The sequence below is a fragment of the Mytilus trossulus genome, unplaced genomic scaffold, assembly GCF_036588685.1.
Source record: "Mytilus trossulus isolate FHL-02 unplaced genomic scaffold, PNRI_Mtr1.1.1.hap1 h1tg000233l__unscaffolded, whole genome shotgun sequence".
Classification (NCBI taxonomy): Eukaryota; Metazoa; Mollusca; class Bivalvia; order Mytilida; family Mytilidae; genus Mytilus; species Mytilus trossulus.
In genome coordinates, this window is record NW_026963314.1 from 861,880 (window position 1) to 886,360 (window position 24,481).

Consider the following 24,481-nt stretch of genomic DNA (forward strand, 5'->3'; position numbering starts at 1 on the left):
TAAAATAAATTACTAAAATACGCCAGCTGATATAACAATTAAAATAATATTGACTGCATTCAGGCTTACAAGTTTGCACTATACTATTGTTCACTTCTCCCTTTTCAGATAAAACTTTTTGTAGCTGCATGAAAACACTTATTAACTTTTAGACTCATGTACATGTTAGGTCATTACAATCAATATTATTACACGTCAATATAGGATCAGCCAAAAAATACAGCTGAGTCTAAAATTAGTGCTGAAAAAATTCAGACTTCTCTAAATGGCAACTTGGGGAGTAACGAAAAATTAAGATCAAAAGATAAGCAAGACTCAACAATGCTTTGTTACGGAATTCTTGAGGTAGGAGCTGCCTTTGTTGTCTCGTGGTAGAAAGCTTGACACATATAACTTATTGTCTCTACTTTAATCAGTCTATGACATATTTTGCCAAGTGCACCATTTTCCAATTGCTTGTTAACAGTAGTTCTTTTAAAGTGCTTTTCTGTGAGTCAAAGATTATCAAAGTTACTTCACAAATGCGTTTGTTTCTAACTCATATTCAAAAAGCTGACAAGAAATGCCACAATTTGAATGATTTGTGTTTTTTTCCCCTTCAGAATAGCAAACCAGCAGCAGCAGCAGCAGTAGCAGTGGACATGGAAACTTTTATTAGTGAGCTGGACACTTCTGGACCAAATGGTTGGACCTATCGTGAGGATGAACAATTTATAGTCACCAGACCTGAACTTAAGAAAGATATTGGTCCTAATGTATGTAATGTACAGTAATACTTTCACTGTAGACAAAACATAGAAATTATAGTAAGACTAACATTTTTAACCGATCAGGTCATGATCAAGGTGCTTTTGTTTAAAATCAGTTTCTTGTTGGTGCTTTTTCATCAAAATGAATCACAAATAAAAGGAAAATATTTGGGGGAGAAAAATAAACATAAAAAAACCTCCATGTTGACTGCCGTACTTTGATCTATAATAGTTTACTTTTACAAATCCTGACTTGATGGGAGAGTTGTCGCATTGGCACTCATACCACATCTTCTAATATCTATGTATGAGAGACAATCCAAGTTTAGTGCAATTTCAAGTAAATTTATATTCCCGTTTTTTTTCTATTTATGAAAAAGGCATGAAGATATCTCTTGCTAAAATTAGCTTTGATATATCAGATTCCGATATGAATTACTAGACCATTTTTTTCTTTTAATGAAAAAGGAATAAAGAAAACTCTTGCTAACATTAGCTTTGATATGTCCGATGTAAATTACTAGAGATATGTGATTAATGATAATTTGATAACAAACTAAATAAAAACTCCCAACTTTGACTTTTTTTTATTTACAGGTGTATGCAGAAGAAAATTTCTTTAATCTGTTCCCAGATGAAGTTAGACCTTGGGACTGTTTGATGTTGTGGGGTTCACAATTTTCTAGGTCCAGTTTACATATGGACCCTTACAACTGGACTGCTACAAATGCTGTATTGTATGGACAAAAGTCATGGATGGTAAGATACATTGTAGTGTATGGACAAAAGTCATGGATGGTAAGATACATTGTATTGTATGGACAAAAGTCATGGATGGTAAGATACATTGTATTGTATGGACAAAAGTCATGGATGGTAAGATACATTGTATTGTATGGACAAAAGTCATGGATGGTAAGATATATTGTATGGACAAAAGTCATGGATGGTAAGATATATTGTATGGACAAAAGTCATGGATGGTAAGATACATTGTATTGTATGGACAAAAGTCATGGATGGTAAGATATATTGTATTGTATGGACAAAAGTCATGGATGGTAAGATATATTGTATGGACAAAAGTCATGGATGGTAAGATATGTTGTATGGACAAAAGTCATGGATGGTACGATACATTGTATTGTATGGACAAAAGTCATGGATGGTAAGATACATTGTATTGTATGGACAAAAGTCATGGATGGTAAGATATATTGTATGGACAAAAGTCATGGATGGTAAGATACATTGTATTGTATGGACAAAAGTTATGGATGGTAAGATATATTGTATGGACAAAAGTCATGGATGGTAAGATACATTGTATTGTATGGACAAAAGTCATGGATGGTAAGATATATTGTATTGTATGGACAAAAGTCATGGATGGTAAGATATATTGTATGGTCAAAAGTCATGGATGGTAAGATATATTGTATGGTCAAAAGTCATGGATGGTAAGATACATTGTATTGTATGGACAAAAGTCATGGATGGTAAGATATATTGTATGGACAAAAGTCATGGATGGTAAGGTACATTGTATTGTATGGACAAAAGTCATGGATGGTAAGATATATTGTATTGTATGGACAAAACTCATGGATGGTAAGGTACATTGTATTGTATGGACAAAACTCATGGATGGTAAGTTATATTGTATTGTATGGACAAAAGTCATGGATGGTAAGATACATTGTATTGTATGGACAAAAGTCATGGATGGTAAGATATATTGTATGGACAAAAGTCATGGATGGTAAGTTATATTGTATTGTATGGACAAAAGTCATGGATGGTAAGATACATTGTATTGTATGGACAAAAGTCATGGATGGTAAGATATATTGTATGGACAAAACTCATGGATGGTAAGTTATATTGTATTGTATGGACAAAAGTCATGGATGGTAAGATACATTGTATTGTATGGACAAAAGTCATGGATGGTAAGATATATTGTATTGTATGGACAAAAGTCATGGATGGTAAGATATATTGTATGGACAATTGTCATGGATGGTAAGATACATTGTATGGACAAAAGTCATGGATGGTAAGATATATTGTATGGACAAAAGTCATGGATGGAAAGATACATTGTATGGACAAAAGTCATGGATGGTAAGATACATTGTATGGACAAAAGTCATGGACGGTTAGATATATTGTATGGACAAAAGTCATGGATGGTAAGATATATTTTATGGACAAAAGTCATGGATGGTAAGATACATTGTATGGACAAAAGTCATGGATGGTAAGATATATTGTATGGACAAAAGTCATGGATGGTAAGATATATTGTATGGACAAAAGTCATGGATGGTAAGATACATTGTAATGTATGGTCAAAAGTCATGGATGGTAAGATCCATTGTATTGTATGGACACAAGTCATGGATGGTAAGATATATTGTATTGTATGGACAAAAGTCATGGATGGTAAGATATATTGTATGGACAAAAGTCATGGAAGGTAAGATACATTGTATTGTATGGACAAAAGTCATGGATGGTAAGATACATTGTATGGACAAAAGTCATGGGTGGTAAGATATATTGTATGGTCAAAAGTCATGGATGATAAGATACATTGTATAGTATGGACAAAAGTCATGGATGGTAAGATACATTGTATGGACAAAAGTCATGGATGGTAAGATATATTGTATGGTCAAAAGTCATGGATGGTAAGATACATTGTATGGACAAAAGTCATGGATGGTAAGATATATTGTATGGACAAAAGTCATGGATGGTAAGATATATTGTATGGACAAAAGTCATGGATGGTAAGATACATTGTATGGACAAAAGTCATGGATGGTAAGATATATTGTATTGTATGGACAAAAGTCATGGATGGTAAGATATATTGTATTGTATGGACAAAAGTCATGGATGGTAAGATATATTGTATGGACAATTGTCATGGATGGTAAGATACATTGTATGGACAAAAGTCATGGATGGTAAGATATATTGTATGGACAAAAGTCATGGATGGTAAGATACATTGTATGGACAAAAGTCATGGATGGTAAGATACATTGTATGGACAAAAGTCATGGACGGTTAGATATATTGTATGGACAAAAGTCATGGATGGTAAGATATATTTTATGGACAAAAGTCATGGATGGTAAGATATATTGTATGGACAAAAGTCATGGATGGTAACATACATTGTATGGGCAAAAGTCATGGATGGTAAGATATATTGTATTGTATGGACAAAAGTCATGGATGGTAAGATACATTGTATGGACAAAAGTCATGGATGGTAAGATACATTGTATGGACAAAAGTCATGGATGGTAAGATATATTGTATTGTATGGACAAAAGTCATGGATGGTAAGATACATTGTATTGTATGGACAAAAGTCATGGATGGTAAGATATATTGTATGGACAAAAGTCATGGATGGTAAGATACATTGTAATGTATGGTCAAAAGTCATGGATGGTAAGATACATTGTATTGTATGGACAAAAGTCATGGATGGTAAGATACATTGTATTGTATGGACAAAAGTCATGGATGGTAAGATATATTGTATTGTATGGACAAAAGTCATGGATGGTAAGATACATTGTATTGTATGGACAAAAGTCATGGATGGTAAGATATATTGTATTGTATGGACACAAGTCATGGATGGTAAGATATATTGTATGGACAAAAGTCATGGATGGTAAGATACATTGTATGGACAAAAGTCATGAATGGTAAGATACATTGTATTGTATGGACAAAAGTCATGGATGGTAAGATATATTGTATGGACAAAAGTCATGGATGGTAAGATATATTGTATGGACAAAAGTCATAGATGGTAAGATACATTTTATGGACAAAAGTCATGGATGGTAAGATACATTGTATTGTATGGACACAAGTCATGGATGGTAAGATATATTGTATGGACAAAAGTCATGGATGGTAAGATACATTGTATGGACAAAAGTCATGGATGGTAAGATACATTGTATTGTATGGACAAAAGTCATGGATGGTAAGATATATTGTATGGACAAAAGTCATGGATGGTAAGATATATTGTATGGACAAAAGTCATAGATGGTAAGATACATTGTATGGACAAAAGTCATGGATGGTAAGATACATTGTATTCTTTGGACAAAAGTCATGGATGGTAAGATACATTGTATTGTATGGACAAAAGTCATGGATGGTAAGATATATTGTATGGACAAAAGTCATGGATGGTAAGATATATTGTATGGACAAAAGTCATAAATGGTAAGATACATTGTATGGACAGAAGTCATGGATGGTAAGATATATTGTATGGACAAAAGTCATGGATGGTAAGATATATTGTATGGACAAAAGTCATAGATGGTAAGATACATTGTATTGTATGGACAAAAGTCATGGATGGTAAGATACATTGTATGGACAAAAGTCATGGATGGTAAGATACATTGTATTGTATGGACAAAAGTCATGGATGGTAAGATATATTGTATGGACAAAAGTCATGGATGGTAAGATATAGTGTATGGACAAAAGTCATAGATGGTATTTCTAAGATACATTGTATGGACAAAAGTCATGGATGGTAAGGTACATTGTATTGTATGGACAAAAGTCATGGATGGTAAGATACATTGTATTGTATGGACAAAAGTCATGGATGGTAAGATATATTGTATGGACAAAAGTCATGGATGGTAAGATATATTGTATTGACAAAAGTCATGGATGGTAAGATATATTGTATGGACAAAAGTCATAGATGGTAAGATACATTTTATAGACAAAAGTCATGGATGGTAAGATACATTGTATTGTATGGACACAAGTCATGGATGGTAAGATATATTGTATGGACAAAAGTCATGGATGGTAAGATACATTGTATGGACAAAAGTCATGGATGGTAAGATACATTGTATTGTATGGACAAAAGTCATGGATGGTAAGATATATTGTATGGACAAAAGTCATGGATGGTAAGATATATTGTATGGACAAAAGTCATAGATGGTAAGATACATTGTATGGACAAAAGTCATGGATGGTAAGATACATTGTATTGTTTGGACAAAAGTCATGGATGGTAAGATACATTGTATTGTATGGACAAAAGTCATGGATGGTAAGATATATTGTATGGACAAAAGTCATGGATGGTAAGATATATTGTATGGACAAAAGTCATAGATGGTAAGATACATTGTATGGACAGAAGTCATGGATGGTAAGATATATTGTATGGACAAAAGTCATGGATGGTAAGATATATTGTATGGACAAAAGTCATAGATGGTAAGATACATTGTATTGTATGGACAAAAGTCATGGATGGTAAGATACATTGTATGGACAAAAGTCATGGATGGTAAGATACATTGTATTGTATGGACAAAAGTCATGGATGGTAAGATACATTGTATGGACAAAAGTCATGGATGGTAAGATACATTGTATTGTATGGACAAAAGTCATGGATGGTAAGATATATTGTATGGACAAAAGTCATGGATGGTAAGATATAGTGTATGGACAAAAGTCATAGATGGTATTTCTAAGATACATTGTATGGACAAAAGTCATGGATGGTAAGGTACATTGTATTGTATGGACAAAAGTCATGGATGGTAAGATACATTGTATTGTATGGACAAAAGTCATGGATGGTAAGATATATTGTATGGACAAAAGTCATGGATGGTAAGATATATTGTATTGACAAAAGTCATGGATGGTAAGATATATTGTATGGACAAAAGTCATAGATGGTAAGATACATTTTATGGACAAAAGTCATGGATGGTAAGATACATTGTATTGTATGGACACAAGTCATGGATGGTAAGATATATTGTATGGACAAAAGTCATGGATGGTAAGATACATTGTATGGACAAAAGTCATGGATGGTAAGATACATTGTATTGTATGGACAAAAGTCATGGATGGTAAGATATATTGTATGGACAAAAGTCATGGATGGTAAGATATATTGTATGGACAAAAGTCATAGATGGTAAGATACATTGTATGGACAAAAGTCATGGATGGTAAGATACATTGTATTGTTTGGACAAAAGTCATGGATGGTAAGATACATTGTATTGTATGGACAAAAGTCATGGATGGTAAGATATATTGTATGGACAAAAGTCATGGATGGTAAGATATATTGTATGGACAAAAGTCATAGATGGTAAGATACATTGTATGGACAGAAGTCATGGATGGTAAGATATATTGTATGGACAAAAGTCATGGATGGTAAGATATATTGTATGGACAAAAGTCATAGATGGTAAGATACATTGTATTGTATGGACAAAAGTCATGGATGGTAAGATACATTGTATGGACAAAAGTCATGGATGGTAAGATACATTGTATTGTATGGACAAAAGTCATGGATGGTAAGATATATTGTATGGACAAAAGTCATGGATGGTAAGATATAGTGTATGGACAAAAGTCATAGATGGTATTTCTAAGATACATTGTATGGACAAAAGTCATGGATGGTAAGGTACATTGTATTGTATGGACAAAAGTCATGGATGGTAAGATACATTGTATTGTATGGACAAAAGTCATGGATGGTAAGATATATTGTATGGACAAAAGTCATGGATGGTAAGATATATTGTATGGACAAAAGTCATAGATGGTAAGATACATTGTATTGACAAAAGTCATGGATGGTAAGATATATTGTATGGACAAAAGTCATGGATGGTAAGATACATTGTATGGACAAAAGTCATGGATGGTAAGATACATCATGTACATGGACATTCATCTAGCATACAAAATTTCCATTAAAATGGTTATTTGAGCCTTGACCCTGCTTACTGTGCATTCTTAATTTTTACATCAGTTCAAAAACACCATCTTGATAAAGTATGTAGTGCTAATCTAAAAAGCAGAAACACAGTAATATAGTAAATGATTTTAAGTATTACAGAATACCTAGGCTATACTTACTTAGACTTAAATTGCTACTGATATACAATCAACAAGTTAAAGCAGTAAGTCTTTTTTTAATGAATGAATCAACGAGCGATTTGTTAAATACTTAAGCATAAGCGTTGATCTCTATTCCTATTACATGTTTAATCATCCTCACCACCCCAAAAAAAGTGTAAACCAAAAAAACAAGTGCAATATGGCAATTCTTATTATTGTTAGCTTTATGAATCACATTACTCTGACATATCACTTGATTTGTGCAACTAGTTTTCCATAAGCATGATGACTCATATAATATGAAAATAAAAAGATGTGGTTTATCCACAAAAGACCAAATGACACAAAAATTAATAACTACAGGTCACCATACAATCTTCAAAAATGAGCAAAACCAATACTGCATATATAGTCAGCTTAGAAGCCAGAAATGACAAATTTAAAACAATTTAAGAAAGAAAATTATATTCTTATTAAGATGACATTTAAATGTCAGTTTTAATCAAAGAATAGTCTAATGTGTAAACTGTTGAAATAAATAAAGGACAATTATTTTTATATTTTTGTTTACAAGCTTTTCCCACCAGGACAGGATGAGTTATTATATATATATCCAAACAGGAAATGTCATTTCCCTCTGGATTGTGTCCGATATGATAGGTATAAATACACAAATTGTTGTTGTAAACATGTTAGACTTGAATTTTTTTTATTTTAGTTTCTTGTGTACAATTTGGGAATTAGTATTGCGTTCATTATCCCTGAACTAGTATATATTTGTTTAGGGGCCAGCTGAAGGACGCCCCTGGGTTTGGGAATTTCTCGCTACATTGAAGACCTGTTAGTGTCCTTCTGCTGTTGTGTTTTCTATGGTCAGGTTGTTTTCTCTTTGACACATTCCCCATTTACATTCTCAATTTTATATACAGATACATTAGTGGTGTAACGCTTCACTACGAGTAATACATTATAATTCTATACACTTATGGTTGGGATATGTGTACTCAAGACAAATTAGTGTTGTAACGATTCACTGGGGATAGAAATTTAAAATTCTTGAGGATGAACTTAGGTGAGGTTAGGTGAAAATTAATAAATTAAGAAGTTGAAATTGATACTATAAGCTGGTAGAGCATCAATTAAGGATAAAAATGAGCTAAATATATTGATAAGTCATGGACCTCCTTTTCGAGATATTTGAGATTTAAAATATGGCGGGAATAGACTGACTCTGACTTTAAACTTATATTTGCATTGGTATTATTAGGTCTCAAAACAAAAGAAAGAAAATTAAGAATGTTATAAAATATTGATAAAGACCATTCATGAGCTATTAAGTCTTATATGAAAAAATAAAAGGATGTTATGGGGCAAAATATTTTACCCTGTATTGTATGGAAAAACACCAAGGAGTCCAAACATTTGACACAAATTCAAAACCTCACCTAAGTACATCCTTAAGTCCAAAAAAATTTAAAAAAAAATCTTATATATGAACAATTGAACACTTGCTTAAGGGGGATTTCTATCTGAATCAGCTCAGATGTACTCTTTAGTCTTATTGTTGTCTCTTTGACACATACCCCATTTCCATTTTCAATTTTATGTAATTTTCCCGAAGTATTGTAAAAGTACCTACCAGTAATTAATTGTGTGTAATGTTACACCTCTAACACACACTTTAAAGATGTGCTTGGTGTTTGTATTTAATCACTGCTTTAGAACTTGTATTTAATTACTAAAGTTATAGAATTTTATTTTGTTTTTATAAGTTTTCCATTTTGTGTGTAATTGTTACAGTACAATTTGTATTTTCCTGAGTTGTCTTGACACATTGTAGTTTACTTTTTTAAATAATTTATTTTGTGCACCTTTTAGATTTATTATTTACAATAGATCATAGATAAATGCAGATTCATGGACATGAAAACCCAACCTTGTTGAAATATAATTATTTAAAATTTCATTGACTTTCTAAAAGTATTTTGGATTTGTACCAAACTTGGACAGAAGCTTCTGACAATCAGTTTTATTTTGTTTGTATAAGTTTTCTATTTGTGTGTTATTGTAACAGAAAATATTTAGTGTAAAATTTGTATTTTTCTGAGTTGTCTTGACACATGCATTTAGTTTCCTTTTTTAAAATTATTTATCTTTGCAACTTTTAAATTATTATTAACCTCAAATCATAGATACATGTAGATACATGGACTATACACAACCTTATTGAATTATTATTATTTTTTTTAATATTATAGTATGTAGAGAAAAATATTTGACATGACACTTCACCTACATCAGGAACTAGCATCAGTAATTCATATAAAAATACTGAAATCTTCACAATTTTAGTTTCTCTGCTAACTTTACATAGATGCCAACCATTACGATTTTTCCGTAGTTTTTCCGATTTTGCGATACAAACTACGCTATTACGGTCAAAGTCGAATAGTTATGGATTCACAATCATCGCCGTTCAATTTTGTAAATCGCGGATATTTATCATTAGGTAGCACTCCACAGTTAGGTGTGTAGTTTCGCATTTTGGCCCCTGTGGATTTTTTAAATATGAGAGCTAGTGTGCAATAAAATTCATTTTTGGATAGCTGAGTATTAAAATAGCCTTTGTATTGGGTTTATATGAACATCAAGGTTATGTAATGTATGTAATATAGGCTGTTTTCTGTATGACAGTCCGTATTTGCATGTCCATACCATACATTGGTCCGGCAATTATTGTAATGTTTTTTCCCAACTTTTTATCGCACGAACTTTGTGATTGGATTTTACGAAAAAATGAGGCGAAAGACACCCATTTTTTATTTGATCATTAGGAAGACTTAAGAAAACAGTTTCTAAAAAGGTATCACTCAAGGGCATTGAAATTCTAGTTTGATCCAAAATTTGGGGGGATATGTGACATGTTCACCCCCCTTTTTGCAATATTTTATGGTAAATAAATGCTGAATGTTGCCATGGATACACATAAAAGGAATTAATTTTCACCCTTTTAACTTTGGAAAATTGAATCTATGGAAGATACTGATTACATACATATGCACATGTACAACACAAACAGTTAGGTTAATGTATTTGAAATCCAGGAATAGGAGGTGATAAAACATTTTGGGGCTCATTTTTAATTTTATTTTCTAACTGTGGAGTGCTACCTTACTTTTCCGTCCTGGTCCGGTATTTAGAAAACGACAATGTAATGTTTCCGGTTTCTCGGGAGTTATCAACCTATTGATGGGAACTAACTGACTTCCGAAGAGGAAAACTTGCATTTTATGAAGTAGCTTTCCCCCTTTCTCTACTTCTCCTTGACAAAACGAACATACTACAGACAACATGTTGAACGACAAATTTTAGTGCACATCATTTTGCAACCACTCGTCAGTAATTTTTATTGGTAAATGCAAGTTTTTGAATGATTACTGAAAACTTTTCAAAAATACGGAAAATTTGATAGTTTGTTACTGATTGTCTCAAAAGGGGTTGGCATCTATGACTTTAGACATTTCTTGGTTCAAAAAGAAGTGAAAGCACTTGTGTTTAGTCTTAATATTTTGGAAAACACTATGAACATGATGAAACTAATTATCTTTAATTTTTTTGTCTATGGTCAAAAATTGGTATGCAGAAAACAAATAATTTGACAGTAAACATTTAGCTGTTCATAATGATGCCTTCTGAACAAGATTTATTTGATTTTCCAGATTTTCATAAAACTTTAATTTGTCATATTATCCTTAGCTAAAAATCACTGTTTTCTATTTCAGCCCAATTGTTGCTTTTGTGCCAGATTCAACCAAGTATCCACATTTTGATAAAGCCCAGTATCTAGAGGTTACAGTTACTGCGGGAGAAATGTTAATTATCCCAACTGGATGGTACCATCAGGTAAGGAGAAGTAGAATTTGGAGAATGAGATGATTTTGGGCCATGTGAGCTTTTCTCATCACTTGGTGTGCATCGTCTGTTGTTAAATTTTACAAAAATCTTCTCGTCTGAAACTACTAAGCCAAATTTAACCATACTTGGCCACAATCATCATTGGGGTATCTTGTTTAAAAAATGTTTGGCGTGACCTGGCCAACCAACCAACATGGCCTACATGGCTAAAAATAGAACATAGGGGTAAAATGTTTATTTTGGCTTATAACTATGAAACCAAAGCATTAAGAGCAAATATGACATGGGGTTAAATTGTTTATCAAGTCAAGATTTATCTGCCCTGAAATTTTCAGAAGAATCAGACAATGGGTTGTTGGGTTGCATACTTGACGTCATTTTTATGGTTGATTCATGGATCAATGTTTAGGTTTCATGATGAGGTCTGTTTCTCAATATATATAATTGTTAATAGGGCAACGTTGTTCTGTGTAATATATACAACTGCATATAGAATTATTATTTTGTTTTTGTTTTTATTTTATATTTGTTCCATGTACTACTACAACATATATATTTCCATGGTTACAGGCTTTTAATGAAGAGGAGACTCTAGCTATTTCTAGTCAGATCATGAACAGAAATAATTACCTGGCTGTGTTAGAGGAAATCATAAAGGGAGGGAATATCAGTAGAAAGAAATTACCTGCTTATTTTAATACACTGCTACCACCTGATCAGGTAAGAACAGAAATAATTACCTAGCTGTGTTAGAGGAGATCATTAAGGGAGGGAATATCAGTAGAAAGAAATTACCTGCTTATTTCAATGCACTGCTACCACCTGACCAGGTAAGAAATAATTACCTGGCTATGTTAGAGGAGATCATTAAGGGAGGGAATATCAGTAGAAAGAAATTACCTGCTTATATCAATACACTGCTACCCCCTGACCAGGTAAGAAATAATTACCTGGCTGTGTTAGATGAGATCATTAAGGGAGGTAATATCAGTAGAAAGAAATTACCTGCCTATTTCAATACACTGTTACTACCTGATCAGGTAAGAAATAATTACCTGGCTGTGTTAGAGGAAATCATCAAGGGAGGGAATATCAGTAGAAAGAAATTACCTGCTTATTTCAATACACTGTTACTACCTGATCAGGTAAGAAATATTTACCTGGCTGTGTTAGAGGAGATCATTAAGGTGGTACCCAACACTTTCACTAAAATTAATTTGGCTTGTTTAATTTTCATAAAATTTTGACAAAGTATTTACTTTGACCCTTTGACAAAAATATAAAAATTAAAAAAATTTTGAACCAACGGTTTTGTCAGAAAAATTACACTGGTTATATAGCAATTTGACAAACACCAATTTTGATCATTGAGAAGCTTAATATTCCTTTTACAACACAACGTAATTAAAACGTTTAGCTGACTTTACAGAGTTATCTCCCTGTAGTGTTGGGTACCACCTTAAGGGAGGGAATATCAGTAGAAAGAAATTACCTGCTTATTTCAATACACTGCCACCACCTGATCAGGTAAGAAATAATTACCTGGCTGTGTTAGATGAGATCATTAAGGGAGGGAATATCAGTAGAAAGAAATTACCTGCTTATTTCAATACACTGTTACCACCTGATCAGGTAAGAAATAATTACCTGGCCTTGTTAGAGGAAATTATTAAGGAAGGGAATATCAGTAGAAAGAAATTACCTGCTTATTTCAATACACTGCTACCACCTGACCAGGTAAGAAATAATTACCGGGCTGTGTCAGAGGAGATTATTAAGGAAGGGAATATCAGTAGAAAGAAATTACCTGCTTATTTCAATACACTGCTACCACCTGATCAGGTAAGAAATAATTACCTGGCTGTGTTAGAGGAAATAATTAAGGGAGGGAATATCAGTAGAAAGAAATTACCTGCTTATTTCAATACACTGCTACCACCTGACCAGGTAAGAAATAATTACCTGGCTGTGTTAGAGGAGATCATTAAGGGAGGGAATATCAGTAGAAAGAAATTACCTGCTTATTTCAATACACTGCTACCACCTGATCAGGTAAGAAATAATTACCTGGCTGTGTTAGAGGAGATCATTAAGGGAGGGAATATCAGTAGAAAGAAATTACCTGCTTATTTCAATACACTGCTACCACCTGATCAGGTAAGAAATAATTACCTGGCTGTGTTAGAGGAGATCATTAAGGGAGGGAATATCAGTAGAAAGAAATTACCTGCCTATTTCAATACACTGTTACTACCTGATCAGGTAAGAAATAATTACCTGGCTGTGTTAGAGGAGATCATTAAGGGAGGGAATATCAGTAGAAAGAAATTACCTGCTTATTTCAATACACTGTTACCACCTGATCAGGTAAGAAATAATTACCTGGCCTTGTTAGAGGAAATTATTAAGGAAGGGAATATCAGTAGAAAGAAATTACCTGCTTATTTCAATACACTGCTACCACCTGACCAGGTAAGAAATAATTACCTGGCTGTGTTAGAGGAGATTATTAAGGAAGGGAATATCAGTAGAAAGAAATTACCTGCTTATTTCAATACACTGCTACCACCTGATCAGGTAAGAAATAATTACCTGGCTGTGTTAGAGGAAATAATTAAGGGAGGGAATATCAGTAGAAAGAAATTACCTGCTTATTTCAATACACTGCTACCACCTGACCAGGTAAGAAATAATTACCTGGCTGTGTTAGAGGAGATCATTAAGGGAGGGAATATCAGTAGAAAGAAATTACCTGCTTATTTCAATACACTGCTACCACCTGATCAGGTAAGAAATAATTACCTGGCTGTGTTAGAGGAGATCATTAAGGGAGGGAATATCAGTAGAAAGAAATTACCTGCTTATTTCAATACACTGCTACCACCTGATCAGGTAAGAAATAATTACCTGGCTGTGTTAGAGGAGATCATTAAGGGAGGGAATATCAGTAGAAAGAAATTACCTGCTTATTTCAATACACTGTTACCACCTGATCAGGTAAGAAATAATTACCTGGCCTTGTTAGAGGAAATTATTAAGGAAGGGAATATCAGTAGAAAGAAATTACCTGCTTATTTCAATACACTGTTACTACCTGATCAGGTAAGAAATATTTACCTGGCTGTGTTAGAGGAGATCATTAAGGTGGTACCCAACACTTTCACTAAAATTAATTTGGCTTGTTTAATTTTCATAAAATTTTGACAAAGTATTTACTTTGACCCTTTGACAAAAATATAAAAATTAAAAAAATTTTGAACCAACGGTTTTGTCAGAAAAATTACACTGGTTATATAGCAATTTGACAAACACCAATTTTGATCATTGAGAAGCTAAATATTCCTTTTACAACACAACGTAATTAAAACGTTTAGCTGACTTTACAGAGTTATCTCCCTGTAGTGTTGGGTACCACCTTAAGGGAGGGAATATCAGTAGAAAGAAATTACCTGCTTATTTCAATACACTGCCACCACCTGATCAGGTAAGAAATAATTACCTGGCTGTGTTAGATGAGATCATTAAGGGAGGGAATATCAGTAGAAAGAAATTACCTGCTTATTTCAATACACTGTTACCACCTGATCAGGTAAGAAATAATTACCTGGCCTTGTTAGAGGAAATTATTAAGGAAGGGAATATCAGTAGAAAGAAATTACCTGCTTATTTCAATACACTGCTACCACCTGACCAGGTAAGAAATAATTACCGGGCTGTGTCAGAGGAGATTATTAAGGAAGGGAATATCAGTAGAAAGAAATTACCTGCTTATTTCAATACACTGCTACCACCTGATCAGGTAAGAAATAATTACCTGGCTGTGTTAGAGGAAATAATTAAGGGAGGGAATATCAGTAGAAAGAAATTACCTGCTTATTTCAATACACTGCTACCACCTGACCAGGTAAGAAATAATTACCTGGCTGTGTTAGAGGAGATCATTAAGGGAGGGAATATCAGTAGAAAGAAATTACCTGCTTATTTCAATACACTGCTACCACCTGATCAGGTAAGAAATAATTACCTGGCTGTGTTAGAGGAGATCATTAAGGGAGGGAATATCAGTAGAAAGAAATTACCTGCTTATTTCAATACACTGCTACCACCTGATCAGGTAAGAAATAATTACCTGGCTGTGTTAGAGGAGATCATTAAGGGAGGGAATATCAGTAGAAAGAAATTACCTGCCTATTTCAATACACTGTTACTACCTGATCAGGTAAGAAATAATTACCTGGCTGTGTTAGAGGTGATCATTAAGGGAGGGAATATCAGTAGAAAGAAATTACCTGCTTATTTCAATACACTGTTACCACCTGATCAGGTAAGAACTAATTACCTGGCCTTGTTAGAGGAAATTATTAAGGAAGGGAATATCAGTAGAAAGAAATTACCTGCTTATTTCAATACACTGCTACCACCTGACCAGGTAAGAAATAATTACCTGGCTGTGTTAGAGGAGATTAATAAGGAAGGGAATATCAGTAGAAAGAAATTACCTGCTTATTTCAATACACTGCTACCACCTGATCAGGTAAGAAATAATTACCTGGCTGTGTTAGAGGAAATAATTAAGGGAGGGAATATCAGTAGAAAGAAATTACCTGCTTATTTCAATACACTGCTACCACCTGACCAGGTAAGAAATAATTACCTGGCTGTGTTAGAGGAGATCATTAAGGGAGGGAATATCAGTAGAAAGAAATTACCTGCTTATTTCAATACACTGCTACCACCTGATCAGGTAAGAAATAATTACCTGGCTGTGTTAGAGGAGATCATTAAGGGAGGGAATATCAGTAGAAAGAAATTACCTGCTTATTTCAATACACTGCTACCACCTGATCAGGTAAGAAATAATTACCTGGCTGTGTTAGAGGAGATCATTAAGGGAGGGAATATCAGTAGAAAGAAATTACCTGCTTATTTCAATACACTGTTACCACCTGATCAGGTAAGAAATAATTACCTGGCTGTGTTAGAGGAAATCATTAAGGGAGGGAATATCAGTAGAAAGAAATTACCTGCTTATTTCAATACACTGTTACCACCTGATCAGGTAAGAAATAATTACCTGGCTGTGTTAGAGGAAATCATTAAGGGAGGGAATATCAGTAGAAAGAAATTACCTGCTTATTTCAATACACTGTTACCACCTGATCAGGTAAGAAATAATTACCTGGCTGTGTTAGAGGAAATCATTAAGGGAGGGAATATCAGTAGAAAGAAATTACCTGCTTATTTCAATACACTGCTACCACCTGACCAGGTAAGAAATAATTACCTGGCCTTGTTAGAGGAAATCATTAAGGGAGGGAATATCAGTAGAAAGAAAATACCTGCTTATTTCAATACACTGTTTCCACCTGATCAGGTAAGAAATAATTACCTGGCTGTGTTAGAAGAAATCATTAAGGGAGGGAATATCAGTAGAAAGAAACTACCTGCTTATTTCAATACACTGCTACCACCTGATCAGGTAAGAAATAATTACCTGGCTATGTTAGAGGAGATCATTAAGGGAAGGAATATCAGTAGAAAGAAATTACCTGCTTATTTCAATACCCTGCTACCACCTGATCAGGTAAGAAATAATTACCTGGCTGTGTTAGAGGAAATCATTAAGGGAGGGAATGTCAGTAGAAAGAAATTACCTGCTTATTTCAATACACTGCTACCACCAGATCAGGTAAGAAATAATTACCTGGCTGTGTTAGAGGAAATCATTAAGGGAGGGAATATCAGTAGAAAGAAATTACCTGCTTATTTCAATACACTGCTACACTAGTTACCCGAATTTAACTCGATCGGACAAAAACGTGTTAACGCTATTTAAATGAGATTGATCGTTATTTGATAAAGATTGACAAAAATTAAAAATTATATTTAATTCATTTCAATTCATATCAATTCATTTTAACGCAAGTCAAATAGATTTCTCTGCAGTCGATCAATTGAAATCAAGTTAGTGGTTAGTTGCGTCAAACTAATAGGCCACGCCCCTGTTAAGCTATTTCAAACATGCATTAATTCGTTTTAAACATGGATGAGACCTGGGCTTTTTACAGGTAAATCACTCAAGCAAAACGACCTCGATGTATCTATCGTAAGTAACGTGTGGTCCTTTGCAACTTTTTTTCTGTTTACTATATTGTACTCGTATATCAAATGTAGACACGGAAAACTACACAGAAATTATTTATTGTGTACATAATTTAAATCGATGTGTCTTATATTTCCGGGAAACAACATGATATATTCATTCTCTTGCTGTATATTGATATTTGGAAAAGCTTGTAATGAAAAACAAGATATTGTTGAATAATAAAATTGACGAAGATAATTTTGACGTTGAATATGATAAACAGAAAGGCATGCTTAAAATTCTAAATGAAGTAGCAGCCCACTGAACTTTTAAAACTGTGTTAAATTCTAATACCGGTCACTGGCCAAATCGGGCGTTAATTGTGGAAGAGAAACAAATATCAAACAGAAATATTGTTCTTACGATTCTGTAAAAAGATTATTGTGCTGTCATGCACCCTGGCGTACTTGTAATAAATGAACATGTATTCTGTATATATGAGATAAATTTTAGTCTGCGATAAAGATGGGTAAGTTGATTTAAGTTTAACGACCTTGCATATTGACAGGCTATTTGTCGGCATACTCTTACGTTTTTTAATGTTTTAAAGAAAACATACATTTACGTTTTGGGCATTTAATATAAGTCTACTTACTAAATTGAAATGAACATAAACATTGTTAAAAAAAAAAAAAATTGAAAAGAAACATTCTGCATTGTTGCTTTCATATAATTTCATTTCCTATATATTTGAGCGGAAATTTCTAAGTTAAAACTGATTTTAGTATAGATAAAATATTTCATCTAGGTGCTCTCGTTGAAGTTCTCTCGTTACATATTAAAATGAATTCCATTGGTCGGAACGTTTGCAAACTTTCAATCCAGGTGTTCTCAACGAGGTCCGCGTTCATGTTTCAAATCAATACACCATTAGAAGTCCAGTTCGGCAAAAAGAAATCAAATTAAGACTCTACGAAATCCGATTAAACAAACAGAATTTAGAAAAAATAACATTTTTACGATTCTTCCAATCACGACAAAAATTCTATCTTTTTCTCCGATGAAAATCATTACTTTTTATATTAGAACAAGTCAAAAGTTGCCGGAGCTTGATTTATGATGCATGCGAAACTTTAATAAATAATTATCCGGTTTGTATTTTTCAAAATAACTATTATATCCGATAAAAATCGAAAAATAAATTATCGGTAAAAAATACCGATTTTTCTATGAGACAAAAATTATCCTTATTGGAGTCAAATTTGTAATAAAGGACAAACCATATCCTCGTGTTTTTTTTATGCAGCACTAGTAAGCATAGTTCGTCTGTTCTCGCTTCAAACCAAGCCATCATAAATACACCAGAGATTACTGAAATGAAAGTCTTAATTACATTGAGATTTTTTTGTAGGTATTAAGCTTCAATTCGACCATTGAATTTTTCAGAATTACGAAAAATATGTTATAATCCTTGATCTTCCCGAAGCTTATACTTCGTTCAGTAGATTGTATGAATATTTTTTTAAAAGAAACACCGGTCTGTTACTGCAAAAAAAAATTTTTGTTTGAAGTAACGAATGTCAATCTTACAAAAAAAGAAAGTGTTCGTGTTTTAGGTCGTCCTGATGCAAACGTAAAAGTTGAAATAAAAATTACACTCCTAGATTACACTAAAGACATTTCGCTAGCACACATGGGACTATATTTATTTATCGTTCATTTGCAAGTCAAAAATAATAATTATGCAAAACAAATGATAAAACTTCCCAATTTAAAATTGAGAAAAATCCGACAGGAAACCAAAGTACAAAGGTACGGCATTTATTTAAAAACAATCTCCATCAAACTTCAAAATGTGAGGTAAATCGATTAGCTTACGCTAGCCAAGCAACCAACAGACAAAATAAATCTTGCCTCCTCGATGAAGACTATCTATAGACACGGAATAAAAAATAAGGAAATAATAGCATGTTAGATTGGTTACAAACACATTTATGCAAACATGAAATAGCGGTTTCTTTACTGAACTGGTCAGTGGTAATATAAAACCAGGGTTTCAAAAAGATGAAGAAAAAGAAAAAGACGTTAAAATTTATTTAAAAGAAAATCAGAAATTGTGTTTAACTGAAATTGAAAAAATGCGTGATCCATGCATGTCTCTGAATTACTTGTCTTTTGTGCATTTACTTTCCTACAAAATGACTATAGTATAAGTGTTAATTTTCATTTGTAAATGTCTGGTTTCGCAATGTCCACCAATATAAAGACATTGTGCGAAAAAATATAGTTTAGAAGATATGGTTCTATGCTGAATACAGAAAACATATAGTCGTTTCTTCATGAAGAATTGAACTCTAACATTACAGAATACCAAACTGGCTCTCCTTTTTTAGTATTTCCATCTGGTGTCTTACATTTAAGGATTTAACTTGTATTAAGTCGTGTCGACTAACTGTCAAGACAGACGCCTTTATAGAAAATAAAGGAATATGGAGTAAAAGTACACGGGACCTTTAATATCGAACACAAAGTCAGAGCTTAACAAAAATACAAATAATCAATGGTCAGCGTTTTATTCCTGTTCGTCTTTATAGTCGCTAGAGGGTCTTCAACAGTGAAAGAATCACTTGTTTACGGGAAGAACAAAACGACAATAGCAAGAAAGGATCTGATAATGAATAATTTGATTTTCTGTCTCAGGACCTGTGCATATATAAAATACTTGCCACTGAACATTGAACCAAGTAAAATCAATACACATCGTTTCATATATAAAAATCAATCTACAGATGATAAAGCATTTCTTTGTTGGTAGACTCCCTTTTTTGGGAGTTGAACACTGTGCGTGACAAATTTCATCTCATGGGAAGATATATTTTTCCCATGGGAATATTAGTTTTTTCTTTTATTTTTTCAGAATTTGTAAAAGTGCTATGAAATATCGACATGGACTGACGATCACTAGTAACCAATGACTGGAACAATTTAACACGCATTTCAATAAATTAAAAGTATTTCTATCATACTTTTACACTCAATAGTCATTTTTTTTTTATCGTTGAATGATTGATAGAAATTCTACCGTTCAGCGGCTGATTTTACAATTTGAATCTTTCACCTTGGTTTTCGGTCATAATCATCGTGAATTTCATGTAATAGTGTTCGCTGAACTGTGAAGTATCAGAAACATGTCTTTTGAATTTCAGAATTTAATTTAAGAATTAAAATTATAATTCTGTTTTAATCTATATACATGGGGAATGACGAATCGTATTTTAGATTGTTTTCTAATTATAACCTTATAATTTCGTGAATTTACATCATAATCATTATGAATGTACTTATTCTTTTTCGTCTACGTAACTCGATACGCGTGTTTTTCGCAACTAGAAAGATGTGCACTTACATTTTTTGTTCAAATTTCTTATCATGCTTATGCAATGTTGTAACTCGTCTACACGAAAAATCTTTTATTTCAGTTCATTTTTGGCAAACACCTCGGAAGTCTTTTCTAGATCTCGGGTAATTATCAAAGAAAATACAGAGTTTTGCATTTACAAGGACGCGTACGGATGATCTTTGTGATATATTCACTTGTACTTTACCCGTAGGCTGTCTTCGTGTACTGTAATTTATGGTTTAACGGAATACAAATACTTTATTTCTCATAAAACTTCAATTATCAAGAACATACATAAACATAACTATAAGGTAAAATTATTACATGCATGTGTAAACGATACAATTAAATTAACTTGGACTGACTTTCACATTTATAACTTTTACATAGTCTTTCTAATATTACAATAAGTTTAACTGTTGAACAGCTTTAAAGATATAAGGGTTTGACTAACAGTAGTTCCTTAAACATTTCCTTCTTTTTCTATAGTTTAAATATTTTACAATTCATAATGTAATGGTACTCGTTATCAATGTTGTTTGTGTCACAGAGACGGCATATTCTGTCTTCTCTGTGTAAATCCTGACACCTTCTAGACTCAATCGGCAACTACCACATCTATATCTCGGCGTTTTGCATTTGCGCCGTAATATATGAATTTAGAAAGGTAAAAAGGAAAAGTAGTTTTCAAATTGATAATTCTTTTTGAAAATACGACATTATGTTTTATGCGATTCTTCAATAAAAGCAAAGAATTCTTCTTGAAACTGGTCTTTGTGTTTTTGTTTAATACATTTTGACACCCATTTATCACAAACTGTGCACACTGAGGACGGATAACTAATATATGTCCTTGCTGTGCATTATAATTCAAAATAGTTGTAATTTGCAATTGTTTTAAATTTGTATTTTTTCCTCACTAGATAGGTGAAAGTATGTATAAAATTTAATGTAAATTGCGAAAATGCATTACGAGCATTGATCTATACTTTTAAATTAGAATTTAGAGTCTCAACTTTTTTCAAAATCTCTGTAATATTACCCATGTATAATTTATGTTTATGTCAAATGCGTTTGATTGGATAATAGTTAAAGGTAGGCGTGGTTTTGGTAACTTTTCTCCAATCAACTGGCCTATTCGACAAACCTGTGTGCGCTGATGCGTGTAAACTGGGTATTGTAACGGTACGTGTCTTACATCAGAATCTATCGTGCGTGACCAATGTTTATTGTATAATTTCTTGTCATGTGGTCAATTTATCTGAAAAAGTTCCAAAGGTTACAACTTTTTGAAAGTTTTTTTTCGGCAGAAACCAACAGCACTATTTGACGAAGACGAAGACGAAATAAAGGATTAAATTTTAAAGTCCAGTGACATATATTACAATGATGTCGAAACAGAACTTGAAATTGACAATATGTTTTCATAGAACCGTCGCTTTTCCAAAGATTTCACGCTTAGTTGCTATTTCACAACTTCAGGTTCGCATAATCTCCATTATAGTTATACATGTACAAATAACTAATAATAAACAAATTCTGATGATTTCTGCCACTGTTCTAGGACTTTTTAGTTGTAATATAAATCTGTGATTTTTCTATATTCGTACTTTCGACGAAGCAAAGCAAGTTCGATCTAGATCTGGACATTTATGCATTAAACATTTACAATATTCAATAGTTGTACAAAATTTTTGTAGAACATGTAGAAAAATCCGCCTTTTCGGATAAAATCTTAATTTACGTACCATTATAAAATTCAGAATGGAAATGGGGAATGTGTCAAAGAGACAACAACCCGACCAAAGAAAAAAAAACCAACACTGAGCAGAAGGTCACCAACAGGTCTTCAATGTACCGTGACATTTCCGCACCCGGAGTCCTTCCACTGGCCCCTAAAGAAATATATACTATATATATAGTCCAGTGATAATAAACGCCATACTAATTTCCAAATTGTACACAAGAAACCAAAATTAAAATAATACAAGACTATATTGTTAATTAAAGTTTGACATCTAACATCTTAATCCGTAATCCACATTTACCTGACGACCTTAAATTGTTTATTGTTTTTTCTCAATCGAATATCCTCACACAGGAGACTGAGACAAATATGTTATTTGTAAAGGTATTTATCAAAACTAAAATGATTGAAAATATCTTTGTAAAATATGAATTTGCCTATTAAGCGAATAATTATAATACATAGATTTCAACATATTCAATAGAGAGATTACTGATAAGATGTCCAAAATATATGTACATGTATATTGCGATTAGTGCTATATAGTATGTCAATGATTTTGAATGCCGCTGAGTGTAAAATATTTGTCAGCTTAAAAAAATATGTTTGACACTGCTGGTTTTAATTTTCTGACTCAAGTATAAATTTGAAAAAAGTTTATAGTTTCTGAATATTTTTAGATTCAATATTTTATCATTATTATTATTTCAAAGTCTCACCACATACAAACATAAAATGAGTCCCAGAACTAAACAATTATTTAAAAAGATAAATGAGAGCCGTATAAGACACAATATATAAATATAAACAAATTTTTACTCATTTACATTCAAAATTTACAGTGTCCGTATACTAAATGAAATGAAACATCTTTTTCTTTTAAGAACAAGTGAAATAAAATGTCGTTTCTTTTCAATAAAATATTGTTGATGTTTTTGGCACCTGTTGCAGCAACATTGTCGTTATTGAATAAATATATAAATTGTTCGCTATTTGATATTTATAAATCAAAATGTTAAGCTTAATGTATCACGATATGTCTATAATGGGCATTTTAAAAGCACAGGAATATAAAAAAAAAGAAGATGCGGTATGATTTCCAATTAGACAATAGTCCACAAGAGACCAAAATGACAGAGACATTAACAAATATAGGTCACCGTACGGCCTTCAACAATGAGCAATGCCAAATCCGCATGGTCAGCTATAATAGGCCCCGACTTGACAATGTAAAACAATTCAAAAAAGAAAACTAACCGCCTTATTTATATAACAACAAAAAAATATACGAAAAATAAATATGTAACACATAAACAAACGACAACTACTGAATTGCAGGCTCATGACTTGGGACAGGCACATACACAAATAATGTGGCGGGGTTAAAATTGTTAGCGGGCTCCCTGTCCTCCCCCTAGTCTCGGTCAGTGGTATAAAAGTACATGTACAACATAAAAAAACGAACTATAAGAATCAGTTTAAATAGGCTTAACTCATCAGATAGACAAAATCATGGAGGGGTAGAGTGTCATTTAATCTATTCTTTATAGTTCATCTCTTTATTCTGTAATTTAAAGTGTTTATCCCATTATCATCTTTATTTGTGTAAACTC

General features: G+C 32.7%; 1 protein-coding gene across 1 annotated transcript in view; it reads left to right on the plus strand.

Moving 5' to 3' along the window:
* LOC134701162 (uncharacterized) overlaps positions 1-24,481 on the plus strand; it is a 37,793-nt gene that overhangs the window by 4,929 nt on the left and 8,383 nt on the right. The window contains exons 3-7 of the mRNA XM_063562304.1: positions 603-755; positions 1,347-1,508; positions 8,296-8,381; positions 11,504-11,624; positions 12,207-12,356. Coding sequence (XP_063418374.1) covers positions 603-755; positions 1,347-1,508; positions 8,296-8,381; positions 11,504-11,624; positions 12,207-12,356 — 672 coding nt within the window. The remainder of the gene's footprint in view (positions 1-602; positions 756-1,346; positions 1,509-8,295; positions 8,382-11,503; positions 11,625-12,206; positions 12,357-24,481) is intronic.